Here is a 25,590-nt window from a genome sequence, read left to right on the forward strand (position 1 = left end):
CCACACTTTTAATTCCAAATCGTCTAAAATTCATAGGTTACCATAACAATGCTGGGCAAAACCTATTTTAATCAAAAAAACATAAAAATAACAACTTCGGTTTCTATGTCAATGAAACCCGAATTTCAGCCCACAGTGCGGCTGCGCGCCACGAAAAAATCCACGGCGGCGGCGTAACGCCGGCGGCGTGGGATTTTTCAACTTTGCATATTAAGATGTATAATGAAAAACCACGCTTAAACGAAAGAACTTTATTAAGTGAACTGAAAAGATGACTCAATCACTTCTCTTGACAGAAATATTTTGTTTGCAACTTTTATAGTTGTCATGCACAGAAATTATTTTGATCACCCTAAATGGACTCAGCCGGGACCTTTTGGCTGTTATAAGCAATCCAGCAACCGAAAACACTCTTTCGCTCGGAGTGCTAGTGCATAACAGAGCCTGTGCTAATGACGATAAACGCTGGTAGGCAGATTGTCTGGTTTGTCAGTAGGACAAGATGTCCCCGTCTTCAAGTTCCGCAGGATCAGCAGTAGCTAGGTATTTCCAAGCTTCCTGGTCAACAGCATCATCGAAGCCGGAACCATGAGAACTGTGTTGCATGCTGTATTTGCGCGAGAGTTGGGAAAGTATTGAAACTTTACTTGTACTCGCTTCTTCCTTTTGACCCTGGTGTAATAATGGTTGATTATGTTCGTAGTAAGGGATTAATTCTTTGGCATATTCTGCCAAGAAACCAGCTGGAGTTAATTCGTTAGCAGTGAGATAGAGGTCAACTTTTGTTTTTGAGGTAAAATTTATTGCTACCGAAAGTCTATTTAACTTATTTTTTTCAATATCCGCTTTTGATGTCATGTTCGCTGTAACACAGTAACTAACAGGTACAAACAACTCAATACTACATTTATTATTATTGGGGTTTTTTGGGCCTTTGAGTGCCACGTCGACCAGGTAGTGATCTATTGTGACAGCCCTTTAAAGTTCCTTACTGATGCCCGTTGAATCCAGGAAATTTCAGTTTCTTTGGACTGGTTAGGTCATTTTCCCAAAATCATTATTTCCTTGTAGCGTAATTTCCAGTCGCATTTTTTCCTATTCTTAATTTACACCAGACGTATTTATTCCTAACATGATTTTTCCATTCGCATATTTTCCCATTAGACAATTTAACTATTCTTAATTTACACTAGACGTATTTATTCCTTGCATTATTTTTCCATGCGTAGATTTTCCCATTAGACAATTTATCCACAATCACCCAAATTGCGTACAGTTAGCAATATCGACGGAGCCGTTTGGCCTTCGGCCGTTTGAAGATACCTAACGAACCTAACCTACCGCCGTCCCAATCCCAACACCGACAATTTTACAAGGAATAAATACGTCTAGTGTAAATTAAGAATAGTTAAATTGTCTAATGGGAAAATATGCGAAAGGAAAAATCATGTTAGGAATAATACGTCTGGTGTAAATTAAGAATAGGAAAAAATGCGACTGGAAATTACGCTACAAGGAAATAATGATTTTGGGAATATGACCTAACCAATCATTCTTTGGGCCGTAATGTTCTGTATCTATGATGGGCGGCACGTATTTTTTTTTTTTTTGTTGCTAGGCCTACATGAATTAAGTATAATTCAACTTTATTCGCCACATTAAGAGGAATTCCTAGTTGTGATTTTCCCATACAAACGCTCTCGACTGTTTCCTCCCTGGATTTTTAACCTAGAGCAATGATTTTTTCAAATAAGATCAATATCATCAATATCTGTGCCGCTATGTTTTGCTTTTTTGGATTATTTTATTTTGAAGAAAATTACAGCGCCTCGAAAATCGCAAAAACGGCTTAATTGAATTGGCTGTAAAAAAAGGCACAGTATACAAATATGACAACAAATATCCAAAAAATCAAAACAGCGGCATAGATTATTTCTTCCTCTTGCAATTTCCAAAATTTCATAATGATTGGTTGTGATTTGGAGGAGGAAACAGTCGAGAGCGAAACCTCGATTTTAGAGTTTTTTGCGTGTGAATTTCGGTCCGAGCTGCAGTTGTCCTTATCGCACGAATTGGAGGCGGAGACAGTTTCTAAATATACGTACACAGAAGGAATAGTGATGGGCATAACATCCTTTTTAGGGATTGCAGAACCGGTACTGTTTTAAAGAACCGGGATTTCCCGGTACTTTCGGAACTGGTCTAATTATTTCATTATTTTAAATAAAACGACAGCATTTTGCGATTTGACCACCTTTCGTATTATAATTTAATAATCACATTTTCTTTTACTACGTATAATCACAATAAACAAGTAATTTTTTTTTAGAAATATAGTATTTTACATTGCGCATACTTGTGCGTCACAAGTAAAAGATAACTACATTGATGTTTGCCACTAGATAGCAAATTAAATGAAATTACATTGACAAGGGGATTTATATACATATAAGTATCGCAGTCGTATTGTATAATCCGCCGTATTACATTACGGCTAGCCGATATCAAAATAAGGGCCATTTTGAAATGCGGCGGTTCAACGATTAAGGTATGTTGGGTAAATACCGGATGCGGGTGAAGAACGTAGGACATTCATTTCTCCCTAATTTGGCTTTATTTTTTAATATTGGCAACATTGTGTAAGACGCCATTTCATTGCGCCTCGACTGCCAGTGTTCCCGCGTCGCTCAGGGAGTCGGGCTTGTGCTATGCGCAATCACAGAGAGCAAGGTAAATTTCGCGAATTCTTTCTTCTATCCGATCTTCGACCTGTAATTTATTTTGAGTATTGTGATGAAACTGTGTTTGTTTTTGTAATTGTGTTAACAGACCTAGCACTGCTGTAGACCGCTATCCGATCTTGACCCTTCCAGGTAAAGATCGGAAAGAAACAATCCGATCTTTACCTAATTCAAAAACAGCAGTGATTGTCAAACTTTAAATTTTCTTCAATTTACCTACTGACCTACTTAATTATCACATTTATTGTTTTCTTGATCACACTTTCGTACCACTATCAGCGCGACGGTAAATCAAAAGGAAGAGATTTTGGCAGTCTATTTTGTATGTTTGTATATTGTATGTGTATGTACACCTACTTACTGACAATGTAATTTTTTTAATTTCCGCAACCCAAAGGTTGCCTGGAAGAGATCGCTTTTTAGCGATAAGACCGCATGTTGTTTACCTGTGCTTATGTTTCTGTTTTCTTTTATTGAGGTGTGCAATAAAGAGTATTTATATTATATAGGGATGATGATACATGTTGAATTGTATAACAAAATCGAGTAAAATAGATAGCAAATGAGCAATTTTTCGCAATAAAGTACCTACACATACGGATGCATATGTAGATGTGCACGCATACATACATAGCTAGTTTAGGATACAAAATAGAGATAGGGCTTCGAAATTAGTTTCCTTAAAATGCTTCAAGAGGGCTCTCTTTTCCTAGATATTTACTTTACTCTTTACATACGATCCTTACATTTTATAAAAAAAAGATTGTATATCAACTATATAATATATACATAATTGCAAAATTATACCAACAAAATCGCAATTTTACTTATTTTCTATACTTCAAGATGGGCTCTCAGTGAGCTCAACGAGGGGTGGGAGGGGGTTAGGGTCGGCAACGCGCATGTAACTCCTCTGGAGTTGCAGGCGTACATAGGCTACGGATACTGCTTACCATCAGGCGGGCCGTATGCTTGTTTGCCACCGACGTAGTATAAAAAAAAACCTTTTTAAAGAACTACTTAATCTTTTTGATTTCTAAGTTTGATTCTTATTTTTTGGCGACCTTCATTAAAAATGACTGGGCACGATTATTTTTTATTTTGATTTTTGTCCCTCTTACTTAAGTACTTAATATCTTCCAGTACATTCCTTTCAATAAACAATACATTTACACTTTCACTAAACCTGTACAGTTCACGAGATCTTAAATTGTCAAAACTTCGAAACCTATCTATTATTTTAGTGGTTTTTCTTACTTTATTACTTCGGGTAAACCTTACAATAAGAGGTTTCTTAGCACATTGTTTACTTATCAAATTGCCTTATGACATAGGTATCAAAGTTTGAGAGCCACAATTTTACCAATTTTTGTATCAGGGTTAAGATCGGATACAAAAATACGAAAAAAAAACTTTCGTTGACAACTTTTAAGTTTGTAATTATTGGTGGCTGTAATGTAATTTATATACATTGGAGAAGGGTAGACACCGGACCTACGAATACGAACGAATCTACGGTTATTATTTAACGATTCGCTCCGTACTTCAAGAATCTGTCACGTGCTGAGATCTCGAAAAAACGTTTTCTCACGAGTTCTCTCAATTGGTCCCAAAATTGTCCGGCATTATCCCAACATACTTTACCCTGATTGTCATTGCGATGCGTTCTTCAGGCGGCCCAAGTTTAGCCCCATCGTATTACAAGTTAAATAGATTGTAGTTTAGCCATATATTTATACCTACTTACAAAAACGGATAGGGACAGTCAAGTGTAAAAATATGGGTGTACACATCTTACTCAAAAATATGTCCCAGCATCTTATTCCAGTGTAGTAAGAGCGTAGTACCATATTTATGAGACGATTCTTTCGATACATATTTTTGCACTTGACCTGTATGGTAATTAATAGATACAGTATAATATAAAAATGAAAAACAATATTAATTTATGTGATAACAAGAAAAACAACTTGCATAGGGCAGCGCAGGATAAATTCCGTTCGGCTCGCGGGCGATGTCGACGGATCGGCGCGCAATGAGCGGGCACTGGAGTCTCGCATCTGTGTGCGCGCACTCACACTTAGATAGCTCCCGCTCCCGCCCACCGCAGCGCGACAGAAACATAGCTTTAAAAATTCGAGATTTGAAAAGTTGCTCAGCTAGGAATTGCTCTTAACGGAATACGAACATTGGAAAACTTGCCGAATATCGAACAATTAGCGAATATTCGGACCATCTCTATTCAGTATTACCTGATTTTTCTATTGCACTTTGAAAGTTAGCAAATCGCGAAATATGTAATTGCTCCTCTACACGATGGCTCAGCACTGGACCAGCGAGATGGCTATGCGATGCTGATGGCTTCTCTACACAATGGCCATGCGTTGGTTGAGAGCATGCAATAGGCCGGCGCCCCACTGCTGCGCACGCTACATCCACGGCCCACGTTTTAATACAAACCGTGGGCAAGCCCACGAAATTTTGTATAGGAACGTGGGTCGTGTACATAGCGTGCGCTGCAGTGGGGCGCCGGCCTTATGGAGTAGGCCACGTATAGATGCGTACACACCATCGCTGGTCCACACCAACCACCACAACCTTTGTTGAGTGGACAAAAAACCGCCATCGTGGCCATCCCATCGCCATACAGGCTAGTTCGAACTACGTTAGTAATTAAGTCGAGGCGAGTCTTTGCATGCCTAAAGAGTCTATGCTGCATATGGAGCATGCGACACCACTGCGCTCTCAGCACACTGGCCCAACTTAATGGGTTAGTATGACGACCCATCGTGTTGAGGAGCCGTAAGGATGTGCCTGTTGACCGTCACGTATATTTACAGTGCTCTAAGAGATCAGAATTTTGTTTTATTCGCTTCAACAGCCGCAAAGAGCCGCATGCGGCTCGCGGGCCGCGGTTTGCCGACCCCTGGTATAGGTAGTAACTGTCTTGAGCGTGACAGTGTGCTAATAAGCATCATAGACGCTATAATGGACTGTGGTGGTCAAAAGGAATGTAGTTGTGCAAGGATTTGGGGAATGGTTATGAAATAAAACAGAATATATTGAATTTCATTTTTATTACAAAAATGTTATTAAAAAATCATATTCGACTCGGCATTCTTACATTATTTATTTAGTAATAAACCTACATTTAAATTGCTACTGCTGTCTTACAAACTATTTATTTTATTTAATCATATTTTACATGGATGTTGAAATACTGGCAGTGGAAAAATACAAATTCTATTTTATGTTACAAAATTGGTTAGAGATACGTTACATTGCTTCATTATTCACTTTACGGAAGTCCAATATTAAACGTTCAGATTCTTGGCATTTCTTTTTGAAGCAGTTCCACTAGATACATCCAATACGCCATTTTGCAACAATTTCGTTCTACATTGCATATTTATATATTACGAAAAGTGGGGTTTACCTTCATGTAATACAAAATTATCTTTTTTTTAGCAACTGTTTTGCTTACACATAATTCATAAACACGTAAGTGTACCTAAAATAGTATTTATGTATTAATTTATTATCAATAAAAATTCACAAACATACGCAGTGTTATTAATACAATAAGCAAATTATTTCCCGCTAAATATATTTACACATTGCACGCTATTGAAATTTTATTAATAATGTCAATAATAATAGTAGTATGCACCTAACAAAGTCTTGTTGCGTTCCGACCCCAGAACGCTGGTGATTTCAATATTTAGTCCTACAAGTTACATTTCCCTTTAACATTCAGATTAACCAACATCCATAAACTAGGGCGGCTGTGCACTGCACGACGAACAGACGAGCTGTTTTTTGGTCCTAGATGATTACATATTTACGCCTTAAAACGAATCGTGCGCAACCGCCGCTACCCTTCAAGACAGATTTGTTACTTGGGCCATAATCTAATTACCTACTTACATATTTACCGTTAAAGAGTAATAGGCGTATAGAGTAATGCGTGTTGTAATGTAGTAACACGCATCCTTGACAACAGTGTGTGCAGGTGGATTCTTCTGAGCTTCTGAGAAACATTGACAAAAATATAAACAATTGCAAAGATGCTCAACAGATAAAAACAATCTACTAAAAATTGACTAACAATTTACTAAATAATTGTATGAACTATTTTTGTCCTAAATTTTTTAATATATATATTTTTTATCCTGACTGAAAATTGAATAAAACTTGCTAAAGTGCGTAAATTGGTGTAAATGAAACAATGATACGAAACGAATTCTGTGCTTCTCGGGAATTCATTGTTATACAAAATTATTGTTCTGTGCAATTGACTTTCCTCGCACGAAACGATGTTTGCGGAAAAGAATGCCACAATATATATGCAGTATAAAGGAATATAATTATACCTATAGGTACACACAAAACTACAATAAATGCAAGTTGCAAGTTATATATTTAGCCAGATATAACCGATCATATTTATAAATTTTAGACCTTGTCAGTCCATTACGCCATTACTCTTTTTAACACAATCTCTTTGTGAATACAATTTCACTAATACATTCACATCCAATAAATCACAAGTCCTATTTGCACGTTACTTTTCCTTACATCGTATCACTTGAAATTTCATCAATTTTATGTGTCCGTATCATATAAGTCAAAAGTATTGCATTGCAAGTGTGTCGTCATCGTCACGGTACCTACCTACGGTCGCCATAGCATCGGTGATCAGAAATATCTGAACTCAACTTCTTGACAATAGAGTATTTATTCAGATGTTTCTAATTAAGGTTTCCGGCCAAATATATATTACTTATAACGATTGTATTCCGTAGGTACAACAATAGCGCTTGTAACACACTTGTACTACAAATAGTCTTGAACTTCAATGACAGGTCACTCGTCCCTACCGCGTAACGTGTTTAAATGCATTGGACTAGGGGTGTGCTTTTTCGTAACAGACCAATCTTAAAGACATGAGATCTACCGTTATCAACACAACCTTAATATAATTTTGCACCTCATTTCAATCACTTAAAATACTACTGGAAAAGTCTATACAAACTTCTATTCAGTTCTGTAAAAGCACTTTCTTGAAAGTATTTTTCTATTGCCTGGAAGACTTGATGTTGAAACTAGTCGCTGTTATTTATTACGATTACAGAGATTAGATATATGAATATCCTGATCCTGAAGATGCTTGAAAATACCAACACAATAGAGTTGGGAATAATGCATGGTTATTCTTCAATACGTCATAAATAACAGAATCTAGGCACAACAGCAGGGCTAGCTGACAAACGCATCCGTATCTTTATATTTAGAACGTATGCTGCCGACTAGAAGATTTAACTGAGCACACCCTACCTATTTCATAAGATATCGCCTGGAATGACCTATAGATAGCTTATATATTGACATGATTAGCCGGCGTATTTATTGACAAACTTGTTGTTTTACTCGTACGAGAAACACTTAACAAAGAACAAACACAATAACGTCACATACGTAATAGTCTTAATTAATCAAAGAGAGGTATTGTATAAAAATGAGTCATTTCTGATCCCGGCCAAGCTAGGAGTTGGGACAGGTACAATCCCGGGCTAAAGGCTCAGAGAAGAGTCATTTGTTTTGGTAAAAACCTTCCATCATCGCTCGTCTTTTATTTGCCTTTACAACTAAACAGTAATGCTTTGAGTAAAAAGTCAAAACAAGGCAAATATTGAATGTATTGTTTGCATAGAGCTTATACCAATACCAACTGGTATAGAAGTCCATTGCTCTATATATTTGTCTGAGTACTGACTCACGCAAATACTGAGTCATACAAATACAAGACGTAGTTATTGAACCACGTTGCATTTTCCGTGACACGACCTTAGCATCTAATTGCATGTTGTTGTCAAGACCATAGAGTTGCGTGATGGGAGGTTACAAGTAAAACGGTATAGTGCCACATAGTTGTTCCAGCGATGGTAGCACGGTCGCATTTTGATCGCCTGTCAAAGTGACGGGCATAGTGACAGGCGATAACAATGGAACCATGCTGCCACCGCAGTACTCGTATACAGATAGACATAACACAACTTAATTATTGTTTACCGCGTAGAACAGTATTTGGCACTATAATGCTTAACAGACTAGAGCTGCCAGTGTCAACTGTCTTATGTAAAGTAGAAATAAATGTAATAGCGGTGGGAACTTATTTAATACCCGCTATGGTGCGCGTACGCGCTACTGTACCGAGACTTTATCTATATCAATCAACTGATGTCAATGAGGCTCAACTGATTACGAGCAAATTGGTAAAGAAGTACAGAAGTCGTTGCCGATGGAATGAATTGGTCACTAATACTATTAAATTACTTATTTATTATACTTGGTGTTATTTCATTTAGTAAATTCTGATGCTCTGCTGTTTACTGTATAACTACTAATTCCCTTTTTAGCCAAAGTTGTAAATGCTACGTAACGGAATTATTCAGTAAACATATAAAAGTGTCAATACAGTAGCTGAAACGGTTTTGTACTCACAATGCGGCCGCGACACGGCTCCTTACTAACTATTATGGGAACATTTCATACTCATATCGCCTACGTTTGAACACTATAATATTTTTTTTGAAAGTTTCACGGACCTCACTATCTAACGCCGAGGCGGTCAGCGAGCTTCGAATTCACCTTAAGCTAAACTAATATACAGTGTAAGATATGTAACAAGTGTCCGCTCTCGAAACGGCCTCACACTACGGGCATACTTTTTACGTGCCAAAAACGGGCACCACACGCTCGACTTAATTATTACAATTCGAATTTGACATTATTTAAAATTTAATGGAACAGAACGATCACTGGTTCGCCTACGCTAAACTACCTACCGTGCCGACCGCGTGTGTGTGTGTGTGTGGAGCTCTAGATGAGCGCGACGCGGTTGACGAGCGGCGTTTTCCGCCGGCTCGTGTGCGCCTGCGTGGCCACCGGCTGGTAGATGAAGTTCGTCTTCGCCCTCTTCGCGGAATGAACTGGGAACAATAACACCCCGTGAGATAACTATGTCGTAATTGCTACTATATATTGTGCAGCTGTTTGGAGACACGAATTCGTATATAGCATCAAATCATTGTGTTTTAAAAGTTCTTTTATTTCACCATTCACTGTGAAATCATAAAATTACTAGTGGCTCTGTGAGCTGTCCTCACACTTCTCTGTTTGGTCTGTGAGTTAATCGCGTTAAGCTTAGAAAATGTAAAAGTGAAAATGCTTAGTTCGTAGAGTCGTTATCATAGTGAACTCACATGGTCTTACGCGCCAGACACTATTGGCGCTTAAGTGCGCATTTAAAAAAAATGCCAAAACTGAATCGATTAAAAATCTATTTAGTCATAGAATCTGGTCACAAAGAATTAAGATCTGCCGGGCTAGCATATGATTGGCGCGAGAGTATCTCGCGGCGAGATAGACTACCCGTCCCTCTTTAATTAACATAGTTAGAAAAAGATGGGTAGTCTATCTCGTCGCGAGATACTCTCGCGCCAATCATGTGCTAGCCAGGCTGTAGAGGAAAACATTTGGACATACGAAAGCAAAATGCCAGAGTTAAAACGGACACCTTCGCTATCACTTCTGTCAATTAATTCTACGTTACTGAATACTTACTTGTATAATTTTCTGTGACTGATAGGTCCAACTTCATAGGTTTTGTTACGTCTATATCGATTTCTTCATAGGATTGATCTAACACCTGGAACCAAATGAAAGAAAAACTCTTTAACATTTATTACTATAGTCCGATTCGTTCGTTTTACAACTGTCGACATGTTGCGTATTTTTTAAGTAGAACCAAATTTATAATCACTTCAATATTATAATCCGCGAGCCAGGAACATATTTCCATGACGAATCAACAGCTATATATGATAAGTCTTCGTGGACATCAGCTGCTGGTCCGTTGGTGGGTTGAGGAATGGCAGCCACCGAAACACGTAAAAAAAATTGTCATCACCTCCCGTTCGATACTTTGTCAGATGATAGTTTAAATGCTATTGTGAGTAAAAAAAAAAAACGTGAACCGGTTGTATCGCGGTGGAAAGAATAGTATATGATAGGTTCATGTGACCAGCTGACGGTCTATCCACCGCGATACAACCGGCTGACGGTTTTTTTATATTTAAAATAGCATCTAAGCGATCATCAAACCGAATATCGATCAGGAGGATATGACTGAAAACATTTTTAGGGTTCCGTAGCCAAATGGCAAAAAACGGAACCCTTATAGATTCGTCATGTCCGTCTGTCTGTCCGATTATGTCTCAGCCACTTTTTTCCGAAACTATAAGAGCTATACAGTTCAAACTTGGTAAGTAAATGTATTCTATGAACCGCATTAAGATTTTTACACAAAAATAGAAAAAAAACATTAAATTTTGGGGGTTCCCCATACTTAGAACTGAAACTCAAAAAAACTTTTTTCATCAAACCCAGACGTGTGGGGTATTGGATAGGTCTTCAAAAATGATATTTAGGTTTCTAATATCATTTTTTTCTAAACTGAATAGTTTGCGCGAGAGACACTTCCAAAGTGAAAAAATGTGTGTGTCCCCCTGTAACTTCTAAAATAACAGAATGAAAAATCTAAAAAAAATATATGATATACATTACTATGCAAACTTCCACCGAAAATTGGTTTGAACGAGATCTAGTAAGTAGTTTTTTTTAATACGTCTTAAATGGTACGGAACCCTTCATGCGCGAGTCCGACTCGCACTTGGCCGCTTTTTTTTACATGTTCATGTCATCAACTGACGGTCTTTCCACTGCGATACAACCAGCCAAGTATTTTTTAATTCATGGTAGCATCTAAACTTTCATCTGACAAAGTATCAGTCGGGAGGCGATGACTGATGATATACGCTCCTGGCCCGCGGTCTATTACCAAAAAATAAGTTATGTTTTTATTATGTTACACTATACCATTCCGAGTGAGGTTTCTCCAGGCGGATGTTATGTGCACTGCTTTGTCTAGCGATCGAAGTTCAAGAGTCGGTAGAAAGACTAGAAAATTGGGTATTGTAGTGCAACTAACTGAATCTGCAGCATGGTACAGTCGCCATCAAATATATCGGAGCGTCCGAGGTGGTCAAAAATATCTGCACGCACTCAACGCCTTGACAATAAAATCGCGATGGCGACTGTACGGTGCGGCTGTGCCGCCCACCATGCCCGTGCCCGCCACCTCCTCCACCTCCAGCTCCTGTCTGACACCTGCAACACGGTATACAGGCCAGGGTGGACTCACCTCGATGTCGCTGAGCTCGTCGTCGTCGGGCTCGAGGTACTCGTGCAGCGCGCCGGACGCGGCCAGCAGGCGGTAGGTGCCGCCCACCATGCCCGTGCCCGCCACCTCCTCCACCTCCAGCTCCTGTCTGACACCTGCAACACGGTATACAGGCCAGGGTGGACTCACCTCTATGTCGCTGAGCTCGTTGTCGTCGGGCTCGAGGTACTCGTGCAGTGCGCCGGACGCGGCCAGCAGGCGGTAGGTGCCGCCCACCATGCCCGTGCCCGCCACTTCCTCCACCTCCAGCTCCTGTCTGACACCTGCAACACGGTATACAGGCCAGGGTGGACTCACCTCGATGTCGCTGAGCTCGTCGTCGTCGGGCTCGAGGTACTCGTGCAGCGCGCCGGACGCGGCCAGCAGGCGGTAGGTGCCGCCCACCATGCCCGTGCCCGCCACCTCCTCCACCTCCAGCTCCTGTCTGACACCTGCAACACGGTATACAGGCCAGGGTGGACTCACCTCGATGTCGCTGAGCTCGTCGTCGTCGGGCTCGAGGTACTCGTGCAGCGCGCCGGACGCGGCCAGCAGGCGGTAGGTGCCGCCCACCATGCCCGTGCCCGCCACCTCCTCCACCTCCAGCTCCTGTCTGACACCTGCAACACGGTATACAGGCCAGGGTGGACTCACCTCGATGTCGCTGAGCTCGTCGTCGTCGGGCTCGAGGTACTCGTGCAGCGCGCCGGACGCGGCCAGCAGGCGGTAGGTGCCGCCCACCATGCCCGTGCCCGCCACCTCCTCCACCTCCAGCTCCTGTCTGACACCTGCAACACGGTATACAGGCCAGGGTGGACTCACCTCGATGTCGCTGAGCTCGTCGTCGTCGGGCTCGAGGTACTCGTGCAGCGCGCCGGACGCGGCCAGCAGGCGGTAGGTGCCGCCCACCATGCCCGTGCCCGCCACCTCCTCCACCTCCAGCTCCTGTCTGACACCTGCAACACGGTATACAGGCCAGGGTGGACTCACCTCGATGTCGCTGAGCTCGTCGTCGTCGGGCTCGAGGTACTCGTGCAGCGCGCCGGACGCGGCCAGCAGGCGGTAGGTGCCGCCCACCATGCCCGTGCCCGCCACCTCCTCCACCTCCAGCTCCTGTCTGACACCTGCAACACGGTATACAGGCCAGGGTGGACTCACCTCGATGTCGCTGAGCTCGTCGTCGTCGGGCTCGAGGTACTCGTGCAGCGCGCCGGACGCGGCCAGCAGGCGGTAGGTGCCGCCCACCATGCCCGTGCCCGCCACCTCCTCCACCTCCAGCTCCTGTCTGACACCTGCAACACGGTATACAGGCCAGGGTGGACTCACCTCGATGTCGCTGAGCTCGTCGTCGTCGGGCTCGAGGTACTCGTGCAGCGCGCCGGACGCGGCCAGCAGGCGGTAGGTGCCGCCCACCATGCCCGTGCCCGCCACCTCCTCCACCTCCAGCTCCTGTCTGACACCTGCAACACGGTATACAGGCCAGGGTGGACTCACCTCGATGTCGCTGAGCTCGTCGTCGTCGGGCTCGAGGTACTCGTGCAGCGCGCCGGACGCGGCCAGCAGGCGGTAGGTGCCGCCCACCATGCCCGTGCCCGCCACCTCCTCCACCTCCAGCTCCTGTCTGACACCTGCAACACGGTATACAGGCCAGGGTGGACTCACCTCGATGTCGCTGAGCTCGTCGTCGTCGGGCTCGAGGTACTCGTGCAGCGCGCCGGACGCGGCCAGCAGGCGGTAGGTGCCGCCCACCATGCCCGTGCCCGCCACCTCCTCCACCTCCAGCTCCTGTCTGACACCTGCAACACGGTATACAGGCCAGGGTGGACTCACCTCGATGTCGCTGAGCTCGTCGTCGTCGGGCTCGAGGTACTCGTGCAGCGCGCCGGACGCGGCCAGCAGGCGGTAGGTGCCGCCCACCATGCCCGTGCCCGCCACCTCTTCCACCTCCAGCTCCTGGTCCGACACCTCCTGCAATCATATTGTTTTATCAAGGAAATTGACGGATAAAGGGCCCGCGTTAATGCAGCACCAGTAATGCGGCAGCTCTTGCAATAATAGTTAGTTGTCTCATCCTCGTCCCATTTCTATAAACAGGATGAGACCCTGCTGACAAATTACGCAAATATCAAGCTGCCCCATAATAGTTCCTGTCAGTTAGGTCACCCGTCATCGCACCTGCTCGACTCCTAGTCTGTTTACAATTATGCACACCTGCCACATCCTTATCACTTCAAGGCCACGCGAGGACACATTAAACCAACTCAAATAACGGGTTTCACCTCGGAATTGGAACATAACTTTTCGCAAATTGTATGCTCTACCTACCATTTCTTTTACCTAGATGTAAACATCATTAGAAGTACAGAAATCTTTACATTCGCGAAAACCCGATGTTCGTGACATTTTACTTTCAACAATTTCCAACGCCAATGCAAGGTTTTTTAAAACAACTTTTAGAACGCCATAATTAAATTATACGAGTTTCCAGCTTATTATCTAATTTCGACGTTGACCCGCTCGCCTTGTGATATCAGAATTAAAACTCACCTGCTCGATAATCTCCTCCTCGTCCACCTCGGTCTTGATCTCGGGGTCGATCTCAACGTCCGCGTCGAGCTCGGCGTCGGGGTCTACATCTGCGTCGTCGTCTTCTGCGTCTCCTGCCGCTCCGCTGTACTTCATCTCGCCCCGTTCTAACGCTTCTAAGCTTTCTAGAATGTTAAATTGACATCAGCAATAGATTTGAGGTTTCTAATGAAATATCAAAAATTATTTGGCAAAAACTCAGATTAAAGCTAAATAATTATTGGGTAGGGCCATATTTTCGTCGCAATTCATGATTAGTCGTAGGTAATTCGAGTTTCAAGAACCTTTGATTTTGAACTCGTTATAAATAAGTATTTTGAGCCTTAATGGTGTTAAAATTTAGTCATTTCGAGACGAATGTAAGAACGATTCTGTGAATTTTTTGCTATATGACAGGTGGAAAAACTTGACATTAAAACAAATGTGAACGAACCTGGATAAACCATCGCCTTTTTAATAGCCTGAGGATCTTTCCGTGACCACTTTTGAACTTCCTCATCCATTTTCCCAACTTTCGAAGGATTCATCGCCCATAAGCAACCTTTTCTTTGACTGCCATTTGTCGACGGCTTTTCAATTTTCTCAAAACATTTATTTAAACTAAGATTGTGACGTACTGAATTTTTCCAGCCATTTGGTGCCGTTTTGAAATAAGGGAAATGTTGACTGAAAGAAACAAAAGCGATTAATATAAGCTGCATTTACGCTAGAACTTGTAAAATATTCAACTTCTAGGTCCTGAACTTACCACATGAAGTTATAAATCTCTGACACGGGTAAACTACCGGTCCTCGAGTTTTTCAGCGCCATCGCGATCAGACAAGAGTATGAATACGCGGGCTTGGGGAACTCCCCCACTCCGGCAGTGTGCTTGGTTGTCGTGTTTACAAACTTCGCTTGGCTCGCGTCCACCGTAAACGCTCCGTTAACCGAAGTCTTAATTATTTGCCTATTATTGTTCAACGACGAGTTGTCAATTAGTATTGTCGCTTGACTCTTGTTACTATTTGCTAAAATTGTTCTAGATTGCTGTGCGTCTAATATATGGATATTGCCGGAAATAATGGTTTTAGTTCCTAATTGTTGCGTTACTTTTTGGCTCGTGTTCAGAATTGAACAGTTTTTATTATTGACTTTAATTAGTTCCTGTGCTGCCTTTATCCTGACGGTTTGAGTTGGCGTAGGCGTGGTGGTTGGCTTCAGTTTGCTAGTGTCCAAGTCCTTCAATAAATCCTTCACTACATGCTTGTCCTGTTTTCGCACATAGATGACCATTTGTGTGGCTTCTTCTAGTGGTTTCTTGACAACGGGCTCTTCTGGTTCCACCTTAGGTACCTTAATCGTGTTCGGTGAGAAGGTAAGATGGCTCTTCTCCTCTTTAGGACTGGGTGCCGAACTATTGCTATTTGAATCATTGTTGGCTGCTGACGTTAGTAATAAATTTGACGCCTCTTCCTTAACGATGCTCTTTACAGGAGTTTCTGCGAATGTGGACGGCATTACAGAATTTGGATTCACCATTACGGCGTTTGCTTCGGAACCGTATAGGTCTAAATTGTGAACAAAACTATTAGACGAGTTGTTGAGCCATATCGCAGAATTGTCTGTATCCATATCTAATAGGGGTGGGAGTTCGGAAAAATTTAGTCCCAGTGAATCCTGAAAGACAAAAATAAAAATCAATTTTTAATTTCCAGATAGCTATTTCAGTAAATTTGTATGATGTAGGTGTGAATATTTTTTCTAACCGGAAAGTCCGTTATACTGCTGAGATCTGTGGCCATCTCGTTCTTGATATCCATGTCCAGCATATCCTGGAGTGAGTCGGTGATGTATAAGTCCATTTCTGAGCACCCCTGAAACAAGAAACGACATATGAACTTTAAGTCGATTATGAATGAAATGCCGTCTTAGATATGAAATCTAAACCTAATTTATGTTTAGTATTGATGTTGTCAATAATGTTCACAAAATATAATGGCCAAAAAAAGACAAAGATACTAATTTAAAATGAACAGACTGGTAACTAGAACAATCATCTTATTATACGTACATACAATACCATAATTTCCGACTATGGATTTTGGCAGAACTATTTAAAAGAAAAAATAGGAGCGTTTTCAAGAGAGAACATTCATTCGCAAGAAAAGGCGAATAGGTATTATGCATTTGTATCCAAACCATACAAGGAGGCACGTATTTTAATCATTTTTTTTGTGTTAAATGCAAAGTAGACTTATATTCACTCAGCTATGTTTGCTGTAAGAAAATTCTACGATGCGCCCTTCAAAATATGACGTACGATGACACAGAGAACTTACTAATAGGTAACTAGTCGTAGAATGATTACTGTACTATTAAATTTAATACTTAAGGACCTATATACTTATGTTGTTAAGGTGATAAGACTTTTAATGTGTACTACTTATAATTAAGTGAATAATTAAAAAGCATTTAAATATTGTCCTTTTTCTGGCTGAAATACAGGGAATCCTAGTTCAGGCATTTGTAAAATATTCTTCTCTAATAACACTTCTCAGTCTTCAAGAGCTACCTTTGTATTTGTATTCATTGAAAGCACATTTTCGCGCCATTTTGTTTAGCGCAGATGGCGGACGGGCGCGTGCAGTGGAACGGGACGGGAAGGAGAGCACAATGAAACCACTACGCAAGTAGTAGTGGAAACCTGTTCTGCCTTGAGGTATGCGCTACCATAACCATAGTGTGGCGAAAATTAAAACCGTAATTCGCATAACTTTATGCAGTAACCAACAAGTTGTTAATTGATATTTTGTTAGACTGGCATCTTGTTAGTTTTATTCTGTACAATTATGTTCAATGTTTTAATTTGAGTGAATCCTATCTTAGTCACTTTAACTAACACTAACATGTAACAGCGCAATGACAACTTGCAAGGAAAGAAGAACACTGGCGAACATATTAGGCGATTTATCTAGTTATTCAAAAACATTCCGTGCGCTTGTTTTTTTTTGATAGACCTATACCAACCCATGCCTCGTTGTCGGCGAGGGACCGCACTGGATCGGCCGAGCGGGCGGGATGCATAAAAAACGTATTGAAGGCTTCCAAGATTTGGGACGATACTTTTTGTAGAACTTTTACTCGCCGTACACGGGCCGTGACTATAAATAAACTCGTCCAGCGTACCGCGGCCCATTAAGTTATTATTAATCAACTTCCATCTTCCGGTAACATAAGGTAACAGATCATAAAGCAAGTCTGTATAATTATCGTCTGTACCTTGAAATCAATATCTACTAGCCACCATCACTAGCTTTTTTTAAATAAATAAACGGACGGAACATAAATATGTAATATATTCATCTTTAAAAAAGTTTTCACGTTATTATTAACTCTTCCGTACGTTTATCAGCTTCAGACCGTAATTTCAAGATATGAAAAAGTCATAGCATGAAGCATGAAGAGTGCAATGGCAGATAAGAACACGTAACGATTTCTTTATCATTATCAATTAAAAGTTTTCGATGTTTACCAACAAAAATAAGAATGGACACGTTTATCTATACTACATTGGAAGGTGTTTAGGATTTTACTGCCTTCAATCACCAGATCACCTCACATACAAGCATGAAATCCGTTTTAAATGATTAGTAGCACGAACATTTTCCCGCCGCTTGATAAATTGGTTTAAAAACTTGCGAGAAAGAGAGGGCTCAAAGTAGGGTGGACGAAAGAGAAAACAACAGCGGGTTGGACGAGGGTGAACCGACCCTAATGACAGCAGCCGGCGAGTCGCGCTCAGTGAAGTTCACGTAGTTCCCACAGATTACACAGTCAATAACAAATTTAAATTAAAGTAAAAACTACCATCTTTGCGTGTGTATTCTTTAAAAGCATCTATAATATACTAAATAACTAAATTATTATTCATAGTGACATGTCTAGCCTGCGACATGTCTTTTTGTTCTATTCGTCTGTGATTGTTCAGTTGTAATATTTCACAAGTCGAACAAAAGTCTATAAGTACGTTTTTTTCGTAGCAGAGTCGTGGCTCAGAGGGCCATGAACTCGGTCTGTATTACCTCTAGAGTTCATCTTGCTCACGTGAGATTACCTATTTCAAGCCTCATAACCCAGCCAGGAAGTTTTTTTTAATATCCTTCTTACATTCATGAAATTTACCTACTTGAAATAGGTACAGTTCGGTACAGAGAAAAGGTACCTCCCCTGCGCAGATAGAAGTTTGTAAAGGTGTTAAGCTGATATACAGGGTGTTTATTTAGTCACCTGCCGTAATTTACGGGGTGATTATATAGGTCATATTGAGCAACTTTTATTATGGGACCAACCCCTAAGTCGCGAAAAAACAATTTACTCTCCTATAGAAAATTTCAAGGTCAGGCAGCCAAAATATATGAAACAGAAAATTTTTTTCGCGATTTCGGGGTCGGTCCCATAAATTATTGCATGTGACTAAATAAACAACCTTTAGTATTGCTGACTGTATCTAGGTTCGTAAATAATGAAGGCAGTGATGTTTGTTAAAAGAATGCTTTCCAAAACATCTTTTAGCTATTTTAAGTCGTCCCTATTTTATCCAGTTAAAATTAAGCTTGTTAGTAATCAGAAGTCAGGCTCCCCTACGTTCGTTTAGTGATGTCAATAAGCTCGCTATTCCCAACCTAGTTAACCTAGACCAAGATTACGGTCAGAGATCTGACACAGAAATAGTCTGTAACATCCTTTGTAGGAAATGGAAGATGGGTACGTTTTCAGAAGTATGGGTTACCCTGTCTGTACCCTCGTGGAGGCGCCGCGAGGGGCCCGCGCCGGCGTTGCCGTGTCCTCGAACCTGACCGCGCGCGGTCGCCTTGAACTCGGAGCGGCCGCCTCAGCCGCCGCACAGAGCACTCGGAAAAATCGGCGCCGAGAAAAATATCATCCAAATTCGTGCACGGAAATTTTACAATTTAGAGTGTATTAAGTATTTAATGAATAATAGACAAGTATTTGTAGGTTCCTGCTGTTAATATTATTAAACAGTAGAGATTAGTACTTAAATAATAAAAGTTTGGGGCCACCCCATAAATACATTCCTTTTCATGAGGTACCTTCATAAGTAGTTAATATTTTTTTTAATGAATTAGACAGATAAAAAAAATATTGGTATTGGTAGCAGAGGAAAATGTACTTGAACCTTGCATATCTGAGGGACTACAAATTTCCATACAACCCGCCCTATGCGCGCGCAATATCAGGGGTTCCGTATTGATTTCATGCGCGGCGCCATCCCCTCGGTCTTCAATTTCCCTTTTCGAAACGAAGGGAGGAAAGTAAACATAAGTATTCGATTTTGAATCCTATACTATTTTCGGAAAATCGAAAAACGTATAAGTTAGATATCTATCTACCAATCCATGTGGGTACGTTTTCGTATTTTAATTCAAGAAACATTGAACGTTTGCGGATTCGCGGCGCTCCACCGATTATGACGACAATCGGGTCAACAGCCTCTCTGTAAATTAGTAACTCGGCGCTACTGTTACTAGTACTTATTATTGCACGTAGTTCTGAGTGAACTCATAACACGTACACGTAAATGTAACTGAATAAACCCATGGCATTAAATAATCTGTCTACCGGAAATTGAAAACAACCTTCATTAAAACGAAATGTTAAGTTTTACAGGATTAAGGTGTAGATACCTATGTTGGACTAAAGCTAACTTTTAGCTGATTGGTTATAATTATAAAACAAGATTGTCATTATCATGTCCAAAAGCTGAAAAAGAATGGCATAACAGCTGGATACCTCCTATCCGTTCCTGCTATCTTGCTGACATTTCATGTTTTCCAAAAATCATTATGTAACACGTTCATGTATGAACGAGTATGTAGTACTTTAGAAGAATTCATAGATAGTAAAGTAAGAAAAAAAGAAAACATTAAAATGCGATACGTTACGGAAGTCGACCTACCAATACCGCTTAAACAGAGTTTATCCCGGGTTGCATGAGGATGCAGACGTAAGGACTCTTCACATACAACTCGTGAGCCCGGGATTCGGTGTCAGGGCGAAGAATTGGCCGAACTCTTACTAATAACTAATAATGTAGTAAAGACGTCTGTAACTATGCGTAGGCCGATGTTCGGCTAAAGACCCAAGTTGTAATTGGGGAATTTAGGTGTCACAGGCAAATTCTAAGAATCCGCTGTTTACAAACGTTTTCACGTTTGTAAAATTGCCGAAGGTAAATTTTAAAGTCGACATTTTGTACAATACCGTATGTCATTAACCGGCACTGTTTGCATTTTGCCGCGGCATTTTGGTCGAATTAGTTCTTCAATTTACCACGCGTGTAGCTGCTCATAAACTATGAAACGCTGGGGTGTCCATCAAATCTGGAGTTCGTTGGGCGCGTGGGGCGGGGAAGGCTTTTGGATCTGGGTGGCTCCGGCGCTGCGGAAGAGCAGCCCTTTCGCCCTCGCGTGACGGAGCACGGGAACGAGCGGCTGAGAGTCTCAGCCTGAGACTGACCACCACAGCGGGCGAGGCCTGCTCTTCCTCCGCGCCTCTTCGTAATTGCTCTCTAGGGGTAGGAAAGACAAGACCACGTGGATAGTTGGGTGCTCTGATTCGGTTTTTGTGGCCATGAGGATGGTGGTGTGGTATAAACCATCACGTTTACGACACTATTGAGCGCACTAAAAATTTGCCTTCGGCACTTTGCAAACGTGAAGATGTTTGTAAAATGACGACGCCGTTTGTAAACGGCAAATTATTACAATTCGATTGCGACATAACATAGGTACTCTGGCCTAGGATGTGCTCTAAATTGTTATATTTATATACTGGTACGACACGATGTTTACTTTTTCTTTTACTTGGTCAATTAAGATCGTCTTGGCTTCCCTCTCTTCCTCCATACTTCCATGCACTTTCCTTTCGGTAAAGGTCTTTATATAATCGACAAGTCGTAAAATTTGTCCCAACATCTTTCCTTTCTATTTTCATTCATAAATCATAAATCATTATTTGCAATAGATATAGTACATTATTTTCAATAAACTTTAAAAGTAACGTTTCACAAATATTATCATTTGTTATTCTGATAATTTGGCAGGTGGGTTTGCAGGTAGAGGGACCTAGGTAAACAGTTATTATTTTACTTGGCACCGTGACTAATTTAGTAGGTAAACGTTAAATTCTTCGGCAGTATGGCCTTTATTATCGGTAGATTAGGACTAGGGATTGCAAACCGGATTGATTTTCAATCCGGCCGGATCCGGCCGGATTTGGACCATAACCCGGCCGGATCCGGCCGGACCGGATCCGGTTTGGTATAGGGATATCAAAGTTAATTAAATGACATATTTTTCTAGTTTTTTGCGTAATACGTATTCCTAAATCTATAATTTGAAGTTAATAAATAACTTCTTCACAATAAAATAACCCTTAGTAGTAAAAAGTGTGACATTGTCAATATCACTTAAAAACCAAAATATGAAATTGGTCATTTATTATATATAACCATTCACAAGTGCTCAAATTTTCGTTTACAATTATAAATTTGATTAGTTTCCAACGCCCGGTAATGGGATGTGAGGTGGGAATTGAACTCCTTGAAAAGACAAGTTTTCGTAACTTTCCTTGATTGAATTCTTTGTAACGTTGACATCCATTCTAGTAAGAAAATAAGATATTTTACTATTAACCAAAATGATATTAAATTTTCCCTCATTTTTTTCCCAAGAAAGTAGTAGACTGTATGATTTAAAAAATTTAACTTTTTTTTAATTTGCAGAAAATTATTTTGGTCAATTTATAGGGGATGGAACACGACACGACGATCTCATGCGAAAAATAATAGAGTGTAGCATTGAACTCCATCGCGGAAAGGGACTCCCTAAGAAAAGTTACATGGATCAAATAAAGAATTGGCTAGACGTAGAGTAGCATGTACCATGAAGGAAATTGCATAACATTGGATGAAATTGTAAATACAAAAGATTCTCTCTCAAATTTGAATAGAAAATAAACAACATTTTATCATATATATATGTATAAAATCGAAGTAAACTAAAGATTATCAATGCTATCATTTCAATACAAACTTACAATCATATATTCATTTACACATGTAACACATATTGATTAGCCCAACTCTAGTCGGTTGAGTACCGCGGACTTAATCCTGCTCATTTGTTTACTTTTAATGTCCTATCACAACATTATGACACGCTTTTCTTCTCTTTAGCATAAATTACAAATGCCTTCCATGGTATCTCCATCGTTTAATTTTTCCTTCTATTACAGTATTTATGTAATCGTCGTATCGTGCCTCCAACATGAAAGGCAACTTCTGTTCCCAGTCATCGTCATAATAAATATATTTTTATTTAACTAAATTTAAACTTTTTCATTTGTTTTATGCTCTGTTCAACTTCATACCTCTCGTCCGTCGCCTTTTCCTCATCTAAACCGCACAGTACGGGCTGTATTTAGGCGTTTTTTTTATTTGACCGGATCCGGTGATTTTTACCGGATCCGGTAGCTCCTGAAAAGTGCCGGATCCGGCCGGATTACCGGATCCGCCGGACCGGATTGCAATCCCTAATTAGGACAGTAACTATACCAACTGTACAGTCAGTGAGCTGCAGATATAGATGTATTACTAGCTACGTTACTGTTGAATTCAAACTTCTTTGCCGGACGGGGTCAGATGGCCTACTGGCTCTTTATGTGAATGTTTTATATTACCTATTCATGTGACATTTTAAAATAGAAGTTGAGATCACTAAAATATATAAAAAATATTTGTCTAACTAAACGTTTACAAAAATACAGATGACCATAACTTATAATATTAAGAAACTTTGTATCGTAGAGCGTAGACATGCAGTCACGGTGCATAGCTTGCTATCAAATTCACAATACAATTCTTTTCGTGTCCCAATATGTCTTGATACGCAAAATGGTTACCGTTATGTTTTACTGAAGGTCAGATATATACTGGTTCATGGGTCACCGGTGCATTTGGTAAGAGTTGAGTTGAGAATAACCGCCTTGCCCCGTCGTTCCTGCAGTCTCGCCGAGTGCAGTCAAGTCAATAGCCCTATACCGACGTAGTACAGCTGTGTTTGTGAGCACACCACACACTGACAGGTAGACGGAACACTACAACCCTCGTGGACCTTCACTACTACATGCGCACGGTCGTTCATTGTTCAACGTTTTGAAATTCTCGAAATCGGCCGTGGGAACAACTGCTGCGTAGGTACAAACTGAATGCAACCGGTAGATAGTAATAGGCTAATAGGGGTTGTTACCTAACATATTGCTACAATACGCTGATTTAATACCTACTCAAGGATCAACATATATTTTATTGCAAAGGTATAGGGGAAAAAGACTACACAGTACATATTTTTTCATGTAAAATGTTATAAATAATTTGCCAGTATTTTTTTATAAGTACCTATACATATCTTAAAAAGCGTCACTAAAAAAGCAAATTTAACTAAGTGTTGTGGCGCAATCGCAATTTTCCATTTGCGATAATTTGATGTGGGTATGCTAGTTTTAAAAAATCCAATTCACTCATTTTTTTGCATAGGTGTGGTGACCTGGTGACACTATAATTATGCCCGAATATTGATCCAATTAAATTGATTAATAAATAGATTGATAGATACAAGCAAAAGTAGTCATATATCATATCATAGACAGTAATATTTATTTGGTTAAGAAACCTTACTTGATGATATTTGTATGTTTTTCTAAAAGGGTTTTCTAAAATAGCCCCTGTACTCTACCCGATTTTTTTGATACAGTAAATATTACATTATATAATATTTACTGTACACCTATATTACTTAATATCTCATAGTATAAAACAGTTAAAGGTATTGTATTGAGACAAGCAAGGAAATTCAAAACGCCGTCACTTTTTTCACCAAATTAAATGTTTCCAGTCTGCAACAATTGTCTACTCTTTGATCCACCACATTTTGCCTCCTTTTCCTAGGTATACCTTTCTACCTCACTCCACCGACACCATGCACTATACAAATGAACATACCGACAGGTTGTATCTATACAACTACTCATTGACGGCAAATTGGCGCCTTTTTAACGGATTTAGATTATTAATTACAGAAGAATACGCATCCTTTCATCAAAATATGGTTAGAAATAAGCAAGTCTGCTGTATGCCGGATTGAAAACAACGTGTTGTAGATAAAAACATGAATATTTAAAAATAATAAATCGATTGACAAAGACAAAGATACTATACCACGTGCACGGTAGAGAGAGACGAAAAATGATGAAACAAATCCAAATAGTCCGTTACTATTACTACACGTTTGTAATACGAAGCCTAGTTATAATTTAATAATCCATTTAAATAATAGCATTTACTATTAATGGGCATTAGATTCCACGAAATACATCAAGGATTTAAGTAACGGTGTAGTGAGATGGAAAAGAACATTTCCCGCCACTTTCGGCGAGTGAAATGTTAATGTAGCAAAATAACCGGTATTTATTTTTCGGAAATGTGTGGATGCTTTCGTATAAAAGAATAATTATTCTTGTAATTAGATTGTAACAAAATCTACAATAATAAATGACACTAAAAAGAGCGGGACATGCATGTTAACTATGTTGCAGTGGACTTGCCCATTATCTGCACGTCTTGTTTTTATAATAACAACCGTAAATACTACTGAATAATCGAAAAACTTTACTCACCGAATATTTCTTTATATAAATATCCTTATGCTCAATAGCAAAATCCTGAATTTCACACATTTACGTATTTAAACACATAAGATTGACAGATATAACACCACTCACTCCATAAAAACCACAATCTGTTTTATTGCTATGTGAAAAGGTACACAAAGAATGGCTCATTTTCCTATTGGAGGGTTGAGCCCACGTGACCGACTGTCGGAGAATCTCATTGGCCCACCGTGTAATACAGTTTGACGT

The 25,590-nt window shown here is 40.4% G+C and overlaps 1 protein-coding gene across 1 annotated transcript; it reads right to left on the bottom strand.

Moving 5' to 3' along the window:
- Nucleotides 1-5,803: 5,803 nt before the first annotated feature.
- On the bottom strand, nucleotides 5,804-25,570 carry LOC133519874 (uncharacterized). The gene is made up of 8 exons (XM_061854042.1): nucleotides 25,348-25,570; nucleotides 16,359-16,466; nucleotides 15,359-16,269; nucleotides 15,044-15,276; nucleotides 14,572-14,735; nucleotides 12,007-13,992; nucleotides 10,368-10,452; nucleotides 5,804-9,733 (listed from the first exon to the last, which is right to left on the bottom strand). Exons 1-8 carry the CDS (start codon nucleotides 25,405-25,407, stop codon nucleotides 9,624-9,626), a joined length of 3,657 nt encoding a protein of 1,218 aa, XP_061710026.1. The 5' UTR covers nucleotides 25,408-25,570; the 3' UTR covers nucleotides 5,804-9,623.
- Between the last annotated feature and the right edge of the window lie 20 nt (nucleotides 25,571-25,590).

This window comes from Cydia pomonella, chromosome 7, assembly GCF_033807575.1.
Source record: "Cydia pomonella isolate Wapato2018A chromosome 7, ilCydPomo1, whole genome shotgun sequence".
In the NCBI taxonomy this organism is placed as follows: Eukaryota; Metazoa; Arthropoda; class Insecta; order Lepidoptera; family Tortricidae; genus Cydia; species Cydia pomonella.